Source organism: Myodes glareolus, chromosome 10, assembly GCF_982192425.1.
Source record: "Myodes glareolus chromosome 10, mMyoGla1.1, whole genome shotgun sequence".
Classification (NCBI taxonomy): domain Eukaryota; kingdom Metazoa; phylum Chordata; class Mammalia; order Rodentia; family Cricetidae; genus Myodes; species Myodes glareolus.
The window spans coordinates 25112524-25126292 of record NC_142035.1 but is presented as its reverse complement, the minus strand read 5'-3'; the positions used below and the strand labels follow the sequence as shown (position 1 = coordinate 25126292).

The following is a 13769-nucleotide window of genomic DNA, read 5'->3' as shown; positions in this document are numbered from 1 at the left end:
CATGTGTATTACATGCTCTTTCCCCCATCTTCTCTTCCCTCAAGATTTTTTCTTTTCCTCTCATAGCCTCCTATTTTATGACCTCACACAGTTAACACACACACATATGTATACAAACATGCATACACAAACTGGAAATTCATTTGCAAGTGGCAGAAAATAGGGTGTTTTATCTTTCTGAATCTGGTTAATTTTGCTAAGCACAATGGCTCCAATTCATTTTTTTGTTATGACAGAATAAAATCCCATTGTATACTTGGTCTCACTTTCTCTATCCTCTTCTGAGGGTAGGCATCTCTGCTGGTTTTATTTCTTACCTACTGTGAACAGAATCACATCTGTCTTGTAGGAAGGTTAAGTGTGAGATGGACAGGAGTTCACTGTGGGTTCCTGTTCACTCTTTTTCCTTCTGTGACCATCCAGGTATTAGCATCAAAGATGTTCCAACTTGGGAGCCTTGTTGTCCTCTGCAGTCTGCTCATCAGAACATCAGACTCACTTTTGGGTGGCTTAGGAAATGCTGTGAAGAGTTTGGATGTTGGAAATGCTGTGAAGGATTTGGACGCTGGAAATGTTGTGAAGGATTTGGACGTTGGAAATGTTGTGAAGGATTTGGACGTTGGAAATGTTGTGAAGGATTTGGACGTTGCAAGTTCTGTTGGAGGTGAGTCAATATAGGTCCCATCTGCCTGCTGGTCCTAGGAGTAGCTCTAATAAACACTATGCCTGCAATAGCAGAGGCTTCTGGGAGGGGGCAGTGTTGTCTTCTCTGGGCAGCTTACTGAGAAATGTGCAGCACTTACTTATCATATTAGAAATAAACAGTGCCATGACATTACATCCTAATAGAGTCTTGTCAATATATGTACAGAATAAATTCACCAAAGTGAGACTTCAAAATTTTAAATAGTACATACATCTTAAGTAATGGTACTTATCCCACTTTCTCTAGCAGTCTGTGGGAACCAGTCTCCCAACCCTGCTTCCTTTTAAGCACTAATATGGACAGCATTAACTGGTTTGCTATTATCAGAGATGAGCAGATATAACTCATCTCACTTTGCATTTCTCTAATCCTAACCTGATGCAGGATTCCCCTCTGTAATGCCATTGGTTAATAAAGAAACTGGCTTTGCCTGATAGGGTATAACAGAACTAGTTGGGGAAAACTAAACTGAATGCTGGGAGACGGAAGGCAGAGTCAGGGGAAAAGCCATGGAGCAGCCGCTGGAGACAGACATCCTGGAACTTTGCCGGTAGGCCACGAACTTCGTGGAAAAATATAAACTAATAGAAATGGGTTAAATTAATATGTAAGAGTTAGTCAATAAGAAGTTAGATCTAATGGGCCAAACAGTGATTTAATTAATAAAATTTCTGTGTGGTTTTTTCCGGAGTCTGGGCAGCCAGTCAATGAACAAGTGGTCTTCTTACTACACTAATCATCCTCTCATTTTTCTCATCTTTACTACTGGTTTGTGCATTTTAACTACAGTGTGTATTAAAATTATTAGAATATGTTTTTGTAGTTAGTTTGACCTTTCCTTACTGGTCTGCATTGACTGGCTGGAAGTGACATCAACCCACCTCGCTTGGATATTCATAAACTACATAACTTTTTACTTAATTGCGCCTCTGTTCTCTGCCGTAGAAGAACTGGGCTAACTGACAAGCACTTCCTATAGGGACAGGAAAGCTGTGCACACACTGCCTACAAACTTTGCCAATGCTTAGGTAACTTTCAAAGATGAAGAAAGGAGCCATCCCCGCATTCCACAGCTGGGGAACTGCAGCAGAAATAAAAGGGTGTCAGATTCAAGGTTACCTAGGGAGTTGTATGGCAAGATGGAGTTGTCTAAGCAATGCTAGCTTCATCATTATCTTAGGTAGATTCTGTCAGCACAGAGCCAGGTAGAATTATTGTGTTTATATCTGTTTGACTAAAAGTGTTTTAATATTTATTTTCAATTGTATGTATGTGTCTCTCTGTATATATCTGTGTGTGTGCCCCCAGAAGCCAGAAAAGGGTGTCAGATCCCCATGAGGCACACATGGTTATGAGCCATTCAACATGGGTGTTGGGAATGGTATTCTAGTCTTCTGCAAAAGCAGCAAGTTCTCTTAAATGCTGAGTCATCTCTCCAGTCTCATGACTGATGGGGAGCACAGAGAGTGTATGGTCATATATGAATACTTTCCTTAAAAAAATTCAAATATACACACACACGCACATGCATGCACATATACATACACACTTGTGCACACACACATTGCAAACATTTTTAAAGGAAGAATTGAAATATTTTCTATGGCAAAGATACTCAATACAGACAGGAAAGCTGTCTGCAGAAACAAAGGTTAGTCTTCACAGTTGTGTGATTTCATTTCAGCAGCTAAAGCTGGAGAATGAGCTGAATCGTCATGGTAAAAATGGGACAAAACATACAACACCAAGTTTCTAATCCAAATGCTAACACAAAGAAATGAAACAGGTTAGAAAATGTGGAGAAATTAGCAGCATTATTGTGTTACAATAAATATTCCAAGGCAGCATTTTAAGCCGTGTGTCCTTCTGAAAATAAGGGATTGTTGTTGTTTCAAAACAAGCTGGGACAACTTGTTTTCACAGTAGAGATGTTTCTGCACAATCATCCCTCACACTTTACACATTGCCTCTGGCACGTGCCATTCATTCCACTAATTCCCTAGTTGTTCTCTGAGGTCTTCGGCTAGGATACTCTGCCCTCTTCCTCCAATGTCAATTTATTTTCTCTGGGCCTGATTTCAATCTGTCTTTGGGGGATACTTGTTTTTCATTTTCACTGGTTGGAGCAGTATTTTCCCTCTATGTTTCTCATTGGTTCTAGATTATTCCATTTCTTAGTTTATTCTCTCAATTGTTTGATTAAATTTTTCTTTTTTTTGCTGTGATAGCAAACTGATTTATTATTTTTTACTTATTTATTTATTTATTTATAAAAATTTCCACTTCCTCCCCTCCTTCCAATACCCTCCCACTCCCCCCACTCCCTCTACTCCTCCCTCTCCTTTCCTAAGAGCAGTCAGGGTTTCCTGCCCTGTGGGAAGTTCAATTTCCCTCCCCTCCCTCCAGGTCTTGGAAGGTTAGCATCCAAACAGACTAGGATCCCAAAAAGCAAGTACATGCAGACGAAACAAGTCCCAGTGCCATTATCAATGGCTTCTCAGTCAGCCCCCATGTCAGCCACATTCAGAGAATCCGTTTTGATCACATGCTTGTTCAGTCCCAGTCCAGCTGGCCTTGGTGAGCTCTCAATAGATCAGTCCCCTTGTATCAGTGGGTGAATGCACCCCTCGCAGTCCTGACTTCCTTGTTCATGTTCTCCCTCCTTTTGCTCCTCATTTGGACTTCAGGGGCTCAGTCCAGTGCTCCAATGTGGGTCTCTGTCTCTATCTCCATCCATCGTCAGATGAAGGTTCCCTCTGATCCTGACTTTCTTGCTCACGTTCTCCCTCCTTCTGCTTCTCATTTGGACCTAGGGAGTTAAGTCCAGTGTTCCAATGTGTGTCTCTGTCTCTTTCTCCATCCATCGCCAGATGAAGGTTCTATGGTGATATGAAAAATATTCATCAGTATGGTTATGGGCCAATGCCAGTTCAGGCACCCTCTCCTCTGCTGCCCAGGGAACAATCTGGGGACCTCTCCTTGGACCTGGGAACCCCTCTAGAATCAAGTCTCTTGCAAACCTTAAAATGGCTCCCTTTGTTACCGAGTATGTGGTCAATTTTCGGGAAGGTTCCATGAGCTGCAGAGAGGAAGGTATATTCTTTCCTATTTGTGTGGAATGTTCTATAGATATCTGTTAAGTCCACTGGATTCGTTACCTCTATTAATTCTCTTATTTCTCTGTTAGTTTTCTGTCTGATTGACCTGTCCATTGGTGAGAGAGGTGTGTTGAAGTCTCCTACTATTCGTGTGTGTGGTTTGATGACTGCCTTGAGTTCCAGAAGTGTTTCTTTTACATAAGTGGGTGCTTTTATATTAGGGGCATAGATATTCAGGATTGAGACTTCTTCCTGATGAACTGTTTCTGTTATGAGTATAAAATATCTGTCTCCATCTCTTCTGATTGAATTTAGTTTGAAGTCAATTTTGTTAGAAATTAGAATGGCCACACTCACTTGTTTCTTAGGTCTGTTTGCTTGAAAACCTTTTTCCAACCCTTTACTCTGAGTAGATGTCTGTCTTTGTGGTTGAGGTGTGTTTCTTCTAAACAGCAGAATGTTGGATCCTATTTTCGTATCCAATCTCTTAGTCTGTGCCTTTTTATAGGTGAGTTGAGTCCATTAATATTAAGTGATATTAATGACCAGTGCCTGTTGACACCGGTTATTTCTTTTATTTTTTTTGTGTAGTAGAGTTTGTGTGTTTCCTTTCTTTGAGTTGTGCTTGTGAAGGGTCACTAGATGTCTGAGTTATTATAGGCAGTGTTGGCAATGTTAGATTCCTTGAGTTGCAATTTTCCTGCTATTACTTTCTGTAAGGCTGGATTTGTGGCTACGAATTGTTTAAATTTGTTTTTATCCTGGAATATTTTGTTTCCTCCATTGATAGTGAATGATGCTTGGCTGGGTATAGTAGTCTGTGCTTGTATCCATGGTCTCTTAGTTTTTGCAGTACCTCTATCCAGGACCCTCTGGCTTTCATGGTTTCCATAGAGAAGTCCAGTGTAAGTCTGATAGGTTTACCTTTATAAGTTACTTGACTTTTTTCCTTTGCAGCTCTTAATATTCTTTCTTTAATCTGTATGTTTTGCGTTTTGATTATTATATGGCAAGGGGATTTTTTTTTTGATCCAGTCTATTCAGTGTTCTGTATGCTTCTTGAACTTCCGTAGGAATTTCGTTCTTTAGGTTGGAAAAGTTTTCTTCTATAATTTTGTTGAATATATTTTCTGGGCCTTTGATCTGCAATTCTCCTCCTTCTTCTACCCCTATTATTCTTAGATTTGGTTTTTTTTATTGTGTCTCATATTTCTTGAATATTTTGTGATGAGAATTTGTCGGATCTGCTGTTTTCTTTTATCAGAGCGTTTATTTTCTCTATGGAGTCTTCAGAATCTGAGATTCGTTCTTCTATCTCTTGTATTCTTTTGGTTATGCTTGATTCTGTAGTCTCTGTTTGTTTACCTAGATTTTCCATATCCAGTCGGCCCTCAGTTTGTGTTTTCTTCATTGCCTCCATTTCAGTTTTCAATTCTTGAACTGTTTCCATTACCTGTTTGATTGTTTTTTCTTGGTTTCCCAGGTTATCATTTACAGATTTACTCATGTCTTCAAACTTTTTGTTATACTTCTCATCCATTTCTTTACTCATTTCTTCAAACTTTTTGTTATACTTCTCATCCATTTCTTTAAGGGAGTTATTTATATCCTGTTTAAGGGACTCTATTGCTTTCATAAAGGCACTTTTTCCACTTCTTCTGGATTAGGGTGTTCAAGTCCTTCTGTTGTAGGGTCACTGGAATCTAGTGTTTTCATGTTGTTTTTCAGATTGTCGGAGGAATTCTTGCCTTGGCGTCTGCCCATCTCTTCCTTCAAATGCTCTCTATTGGATCTTCTGGTACCGGGTCAGGTTCCCTTGTTGGGCAGGAACCTCACTGACAGAAGTCCTACCTTTCAGCAGGCAGGCTATTGAAACATAGGAACTCCCTCCTGCCAGGTTGCACTTACATCCCAGTCCCAGCATGCAATGCAGTTGAGCTGGGGGATTTTATGGCCCTGAGGAGGAAGGGAGGAATAAGGGAAGGGGTTCCTGGGTGAAACCTGGGATGGGATAGGAGGCGAGAAGGCTTAGTAGGGTGAAGCAGCCCCTGCAGAGTGACCAGAAAGTCAAGGGGCTCGGGGAATGTCTGAGGTCCTCCTTTCCGGGCTTCTGCCGTGGGTCAGGAGCAAACTCACCCCTCTGATGTATCTTCTGCTAGAGGATCAGTGCCCCTTGCTGTCCAGGACTCTTGCTGAGCTGACATTGGGCCTACCTTTTCCCAGGCAGGTTATTGAGACCCAGGAACTCCCTCCTGCCGGGTTGCACTTACAGCCCAGTCCCAGCCTTGATTAAGTTTTTCAAACCCATGTGAGCATCTCACTAAGAGGGACAGATCCTTAAGTCATCCCTGAAAACAAGTATACACAATCGACTTCAGCTGCTTGATTGCTTTTTTTTTTTTGATAAATGCTCAATATATACTAGTATTAGGACAACCTAGAATCAGGGCATGGACCCATCTCTGTAACACATTTCCTAACCTTAGGAGTCTCGGGTTTCTCTCCTGCACAATGGAGACAGTAGCAATCCCTCCCTCCCTCACTGATTTGATGCAGAGACTGACACAGCACAGGGAAACTGATTTGCTGAGACCAGGAGGATGCCTAGTGGTGCAGGCACTGATTGATGACTGTTTTGACAGATGTCCTTCAGAACGTGAACCTAGACTTGGGATCACTTCAGGAAATCACGGATTTGTCTACAGTCAAGAGTACCGTTTTAGGAGCTTTGAATGCATTGGATCTTAGCAAATTAAACCTCTTTTCATCTAAGAATGGTTACGGGTGAGTTGGTGCTTCTTTGCTCCCAGAAAAGAGACTACCTGACTACCCAATTTCAAAGTCAAATGGATAAGCCTTGTCTTCCCATGCCAGAACTGAGGACTTCTGAGGCAAGGCTCATTAGAGCTTGAGTTAGTCTGAGACAGGGCTACAGGGCCAGTTTGGAGAGTTTACACATCTGGGTTTCCACATTCTGTGATTTCAGGTTGAAGGTGATTGTTTCTATCTTGGTACCTAAAGCCTTTCTTTAAGAATGACACTGCTCTTCTTGAAAGAAAGCTGGGAGTAAAAGTCTAAGTTCCTTCAAGGGACAGGAAACGAGAATCCATGCTCCTTAGTCCCAAGCAGTGGCTCCATGAAGTTTAGAGTCACACAGTCCTGGCTGAAGTTCTGTCCCTGCTGCCTGCTGTTTCCCTGGCTCAGTCCACAGCACCTGAGAGTGCAGAGGCTCACACTTGTGACCAGGATGTGATAGGACAGGAGGGAGGTCAGCAGGGTAGCAGGGCTGCAGGAAGGAATGACTAGAGGGCGATGGGCAGAGTTGCAAGCTGCGGGGAGGAATGACAACAAGGCATTTGTGGATTTTGGGCAGGTTGCGAATTAACAAACTCAGCTTCCTGAACTTGCAAGTTGAACCGTCTTCCAACCTCCAAGGCATTGATGTGAAGCTTCCCCTGGTTTTGGATGCCTCTTTGTCTCTGTGAGTATGTGTCACTTGGATTAGGGGGTGGAGTACAATATGACCTATTTAAGTAGGCACTTAATTCTTCCTAGTTACTCTTTGACCTCTGACCCAGATTTCCTAATCTCTAAAAGACAGGACCCTCTGCGGTCTAAAATCTCAATCTTTAAATAGTCTAATGAAAACATGCCATGATAAGTGAATGAATGTTGTATACAAAATGTGTGTGTGTGTTCCCTGTGTTCACTTGTGTGTATAGTTTTACATGCGCACTCACATTTGTTTGTGGAGTTGAGAGGTCAACATCATGAATCCACCTCAACGTGCTAAGTATGCCAGACTCAGAATCAAAATCTCAGATGGATTCTCTCACAGTACTTGGAAATCATAGGTTTCAGCTAGACCTCCTGGATAAGTAAGCTACAATTTTTAAAGTTTTTCTATTTAAAATGAGAGACACAGAAAAATGGCCTAGTCAAGAACCCGTGTAATAGAACCTCTAGGGATTGGGGGGTATCCTTCAAAGAGAGCACTGCCCGGTATGTGTGAGTCTCTGGTCTCAGTCATCAACACTGGGGGAAGTGGTGTTTGTATCCGATACACTTGTGAAGCCATGAGCTGTGTGATCCTGTGGTAGTTGTTCAATTTCTCTGTGACCAGGATTTCATACTCAAAATACAATAAAGAATGTGCTTTGTCTCCTAGAACCATTATAATGATTAGATGGATTAGACCAGATATAATATTTTAAATTAATGCTCACAGGTAATTTGTGTTACAAAATTTTAGCAATTAATTTTTATTATTAGTCTCATGCCAAGTAAAAAGCTTGCATGTGATAATGATGCATGGCCCAGAGAAGTCTAATTTAAACATGCAAATTTTGTAGAGTATTTGTAACATGTTGACATTACTGTTGTGATACTGACATTGTCCATAGACACCCTGTGTCCACCCACATAGATGAAACCCAGTGCAAAGCCTTCTAGACCTGTGTCTGGTGTGACTCCTATTTTCTGCAGGCCTCTCATTGGATCCATGGTTGATGTCTCTGTTTCCCTGGACCTTGCAACTTCACTCGGTATTCAAAGCGATACCAAGACTGGCCTTCCCAAGCTGAGCATAGGGAAATGTTCAAGTGATGCCGACAATATCTCCATTTCCTTGTTGGGCAGGTAAGGCTTATCCACCCCAGCCAGGCTCTCAGGGGGCTTTAGGACCCCTGACTTTAATCCAATTTGTATACCCGGGAAGTAGCATCGTAAAATATACAATAGAACCAACCTCAAGTATAAACTCTGTCACAGCTATCAGCACTAACACCCTGCTATTGGTCAAAACAATTGACCAAGCTTTGTAAGTCCATTCTTCATCTTTTGAAGCCTCCGTTTGCACATCCATGGGTTTCAACAGTAGAACTCTGCACTCATCACCTTCTGGGATGGAGACATGAGAAAATACACATGTTTAGCCTAGAACCTGGAACATGCTAAGTGCTCAAGAATCATGAGATCTACACTGAGTCTACGGACTATGTCTTTCCATTGCTGAGGCAGAAGGATGAACCTTTTCAGACATAATAAACATGTGCTGATGGTACCTTTTAGCTGGGTCAATGTGCCTCATGCTTCTGAACATGTTAACTTTACATTCACCTCCAGAGGGAGGCATTTGGAAAATTAGATGCTAGCATGGTCTCTGATTGTCCTGAAGTAATCTCTACCCTCAGGAAAATCCCTAGAGTGGAATCTTGGCATTCTAATCCTGTCATTTTCCATCACTGATTCCTGTTGATACTCATATCTGCACTTTTAATTGTGTGCTTAATATACAGGTTTGACTCAAACAGGGGTCAGAGGGTGATGCTACCCAGTGTTGGGGAAGGAAACATTACCCTTAAGTCAAGGACTGGGACTGGGAAGATTGATATGAATAGAGGGATGGCCTCTGTCCAGCCTTGATACCTATGTCCTAAGGCCAACCATCCTCCCTCTACCAAAGACCTAATCTCAAATTAAAAACAGAACCACAGTCTGCCGAACAGATCCAGGGAACTCATGTTGTTCTACTGTGTCTGAATGGCCAAGAATACTCTCCTGATGCTGGTCTGTCCTCATTCTCCTTTTGACACACTGGCTTGTGTTCTGCACTTCAGGCAAACGTTTTCCTACCGCGGATAGTCTTGTTAAATAAAACACCTTACTTGAACTCAATGTATCTTTTCACCTCTCAGGGTCTTTACTAGATTTCTTCTCTTTTTCATTCAAGAACATTCTCTTGTCCTTCAGAGTACTTGTCTCTGTTGTCACCGCATGCATACATATTTTGTGACAGGGTCTCACTGTATAGCTCTGGTTTGCTTCAATCTCAGAGCTCTCCTTGCCTTTGTCTCCTGAGTGATGGGGTCATAGGTGGGTGACAGCAGACGAGATGTCACACTGTGTATTTAACTGTACCTGTTCTTTGATTATTTTGTGTGTTGGGAGATGGGGTGTGTGCATGTGGGCACACACACACATGTGTCACTGGCTGGAGATCACCACATAGGTTAAGATGACTGAAGAATCTCCCCATTTCTGTCTTCATGAAGCTGGATTACAAATGTTTGTTATCAACTGGCTTTTCCTTCTTCTTTTTAAAAATATGAACACTAGAGCGGAAACAAAGGTCCTCATGCTTACCAGGCAATAATTTTGTGGACTAGGCTATCTCCTTGTCCCTTCACTTTTTCTTCTAGTCAAATATCTGTGATTTTCCAGGCAGGCATTTTTTTCTGGGCCCTGTAGATGGATTTGATGAAAATGAACAGGCTCTCTGTTTCCTACAACACATCCTGAGGAAAAGGCGGGCCAAGGACTATTTGGTCCATCAGGGAATTTAAGGAAAATGGGGATCCCTACACAGACCATCCTACTTAGCAGGGTGAGAGTCGAAGGGGAAAAGGCAACCTCAGTGAGACTTGTTTAGAAAGGAGGTTAAAACTTATTGTTTTTTCCAGTGTCCCAAAGCTCAGTCTGGTGCTCTATAAATAAAGGCTCAATGAATGATGCTGTGTCACGGTTGTGATAAGCATCTAGGCACTGAGGAAGCAGCTACTAAGGCGAGAGATGCTCAGATGCTCAGTGATGGTCCATCTGGACATGGGCCACTGGGCAACAAGCTGAAATGAGTCCAAATGAATCTGCAGAGGAGAGTTGTGTGTCACATGACCTCTGGAGGACTATTTGGGTCATGCTGAACTCTTTACCAAGCTTTGCAAATCTCTGTTTTTCCAGACGAAGCACCTTTATCAACAGAATATTGGATGGTGTGTCTGGCTTCGTTACAAAGACAGTGACCAGCCTGCTGCAAAACCAAGTAAGTGGCCAGTTCTTGGCACGCAGAGCCAGGTCTGCTGGGAGCAGGTGAGGTATCTGTAGGTGTAGCTGGGTACTCAGGACACTGTCTCCTGCGAGGCACAGACTATTCTTTGGGATGTTTGGGGGCACCTCCTCTACCCTCAGTAGCTGGGCTGCAGAGAGAGGAGGCAGAAATCACAGATGCTGCCTTGAGCTGTTTACCACAACCATTCGTCACCCATGTACACCACCCGTGCACACCACCCGTGCACACCACCCATGTACACCACCCATGCACACCACCCATGTACACCACCCGTGCACACCACCCGTGTACTCTAAGCTAATGTTTTCTTGTAGTCGACACACTTTTCATTTAAATGACTGTATTTAAGCACCTGTGGATGAGAAGCTGCAGGGAACTGGGAATTGGGGCTCCCCAAAGGCTTAAGCCTTCTGAGGATCTTGAATTTCCAGGTTCAAGAGTTCAAGGTTTAAGCAATCTGGTGTATAAAGGTCCTGGATGGCAGATCTTCAGATCTTGAACTTCTGACATTCCTGAGGTGGTGGGTTCTCAGAAGCCTAGAACAGCTCTGATTTAGGCCATACAATTCCATAGTTTCAGGTTGCTAAGGTTGAGATGCTCTCAGGTCCTGGAAATCAGCCCCTCTGCTGGGGGAGGGTGGGCAGTGTGTTCCAGCAAAGTCTCATCTGTTCCCCTTCTCCCTCCCCTTTTCTTTCTCTCTGCCTCTCAGATATGTCCAGTGGTCGAGTTCATATTCAGCCACCTGAATATAAATCTTACTCAAAACCTCCTCTGTAAGTCACAGCTTGGGGCCTGGATTGCCTTCCATGGGCCAAGACAAGAGCTGTGGGTGCCCCTGCCAGGGACCTTGCATCCTGACCAAGTTGGGCTTTTAACTTTTCTTCCCCTCATTGGGGCTTCTTTTGAGGCTTCAGCTATCCATGATTGACAGGGTTGCTGGGGAAACAGGAATCAGGCACCCAGGGTGTCAGAACCTGGAGGTGATCCTTCTGTGGTTACACAGTCCCTTTCCAGAGCCCCCCAGTGCCTTGCGTGCGCTACCTCATTGTGTCCTCAAGAGAGTCTGTGTAGTGGGCCACTGTCATTGCCCACTTCAGATGAGAAGTGACACACTGAAGTCACAGAAGTGACAGAGTGATAAGCAGGAGGGAGGCAACAAGTTGGGTGGGCCTCTGCTTAATTTCCCATGGCAAATACTGAGGTTTTGATCATGACTTGGTTCTTTCAGCTAATCTCCCGACAGGACAGTTGCTAGCCTGAAGAGGAAGGAGCCGAAGGAGGGATGCCATGGCACTCCTGCTGGTATGGGCAATGTTCTAGTTACTTTTCTATTGCTGTGACGAAACAACATGACCAAGGGAAACTATAAAAGAAAGCATTTATTTGGGATTCAGAAGCCCAGAGGGTTAGAACCTGTGACCATCAGGCTGAGGAGCACGGCAGCAGGCGCGGGGCGTGACATTAGAGCGTCAGAGGAGAGCTCATGTATTGAGACACAGTCACTAGATAGAGTGAGCTAACTAGGAGAGGTGTGACCTTTTGAGATCTTAATACCCATCTCTAGTGACACACCCTCTGCAACAAGGCTGTACCTCCTAAACTTCCCAAACAGTTTATCTCACTGGAGACCAAGTATTCAAACACATGACTTATGGAGGCAGTTCTCACCAAACCCACAGGTAGACTCTGTGCCCTGTGTGCAGCAGCCTCTCAGGGAGCCAGGGCAATGCTCGTTTTGTGTCTGTCACAAGACAAGAGAAAGTGAGACCTGATCCTGACTCCAGGCTGAACTCTGATTTTGAGTACACTATAGCACGGCTAATAAAAACCCAGAGACAGAAATTGGGGTTCAACCTGAAGGTCAGAAAAGCAAAGCAGCCAGTCACTGGCTCCTACTTCTACCTCAGTCTGAAATGGCGATTCTGCCTCTAGGCATCTCAGAATGAGACTGTGACTGAGAGCTGTCTCCTCCCGTTTTATATTCCTCTCTAGGGCTGGGATTCAAGGCATGCACTACTATTGCCTGGTTTCTATGGCAAACTAGTGTGACTACTGGTCACCCTAGTGTGTGTGTCACCACTGCCTGATCTGTAAGGCTGATCAGTGTGACTGTTTTACTCTCTGAACTTCAGGCAAGTTTTATTTATTAAAATACAAATACAAATGAAATATCACTACACTACACCCTGAACCCTGAGCCTGCATCATGAAGCCAGACTGAGCTGTGGTCTTTGCTACTAAAAGAAATTCCTGGGTGGTTTTGACTGAGTCCTGCCTTTGAGCATAGACAGTTATCCAAGGCCTACATCCAGACTCCGACTTTGTGGGCATGGTTTCTACTCAATCTTTTCCCATCTGCAACTGATCCAGAGGAAGGGATGAGAAGAGTCAGGGCCACGGGGGAGAACAAGTCACAGATCTACAGCTTTTTCTCTCCTCTCTATGTGGACTAATCCACGTGGCACTTCAGGAATGAGTGGATATAGTGAAGCCAGGCTTCTTGGATCCTCTCACTGCCACTGTGACAGCTAATGGCCTGAGGCCCTCTGTTCTCATTCCAGGTTTGTTCCCAGGGGCTTCATCTGACTTCCTGCAGCATTTCTCTCTAGAAATTGCCGCCACCATCTGTACAAGATCTGCCTGAACCCACCTGAAGGAACCTCCCAGACTCCATTCTTCTATTAGCTGTCCCAACACCTGTTATCACCCACCCCCGCATTAAACTATTAACTGTATCCTGATGTGTGTGGCTAGCTTTAATCCTTGCAACAGAAGTGGTTGGTAGGGTGTGTGGTGTGTGGGTGAGAATGCAGCTTAGTAGATGAAGCAAATCCAGAGCTGGAAGGCCCATTAGGGTCCTCCTCACAGCTCTCTTTTATGGGAAGTGTTGTGGAGGTATGGAGAGAGTAGCCACAAAACCACGGTGTAACGGCAGCGGGACCCCAGCCACCAGTCACACATGCACAACTGTGTATTGACACGTGCTGTGTGCTAGCCAGGCAGTGGGACTGGATTACCTTCGGTCACAACCTTACTCAGAGCTTTGCCTTGTCACCTCTATGGTCCTGAAGACTGGAGTAGAATGAGGACCACCCTGCTCAAGGTGACCCAGAAGCAC

The 13769-nt window shown here is 43.8% G+C and overlaps 1 protein-coding gene across 1 annotated transcript; it reads left to right on the top strand.

The window, feature by feature from the left end:
* Positions 1–438: 438 nt before the first annotated feature.
* Positions 439–13295, top strand: LOC148120589 (BPI fold-containing family A member 2-like). The gene is made up of 7 exons (XM_087910859.1): positions 439–664; positions 6447–6588; positions 7178–7285; positions 8290–8442; positions 10543–10624; positions 11361–11424; positions 13213–13295. The coding sequence occupies exons 1-7, from the start codon at positions 439–441 to the stop codon at positions 13293–13295; spliced, it is 858 nt and encodes a 285-aa protein (XP_087766985.1).
* Positions 13296–13769: the final 474 nt, after the last annotated feature.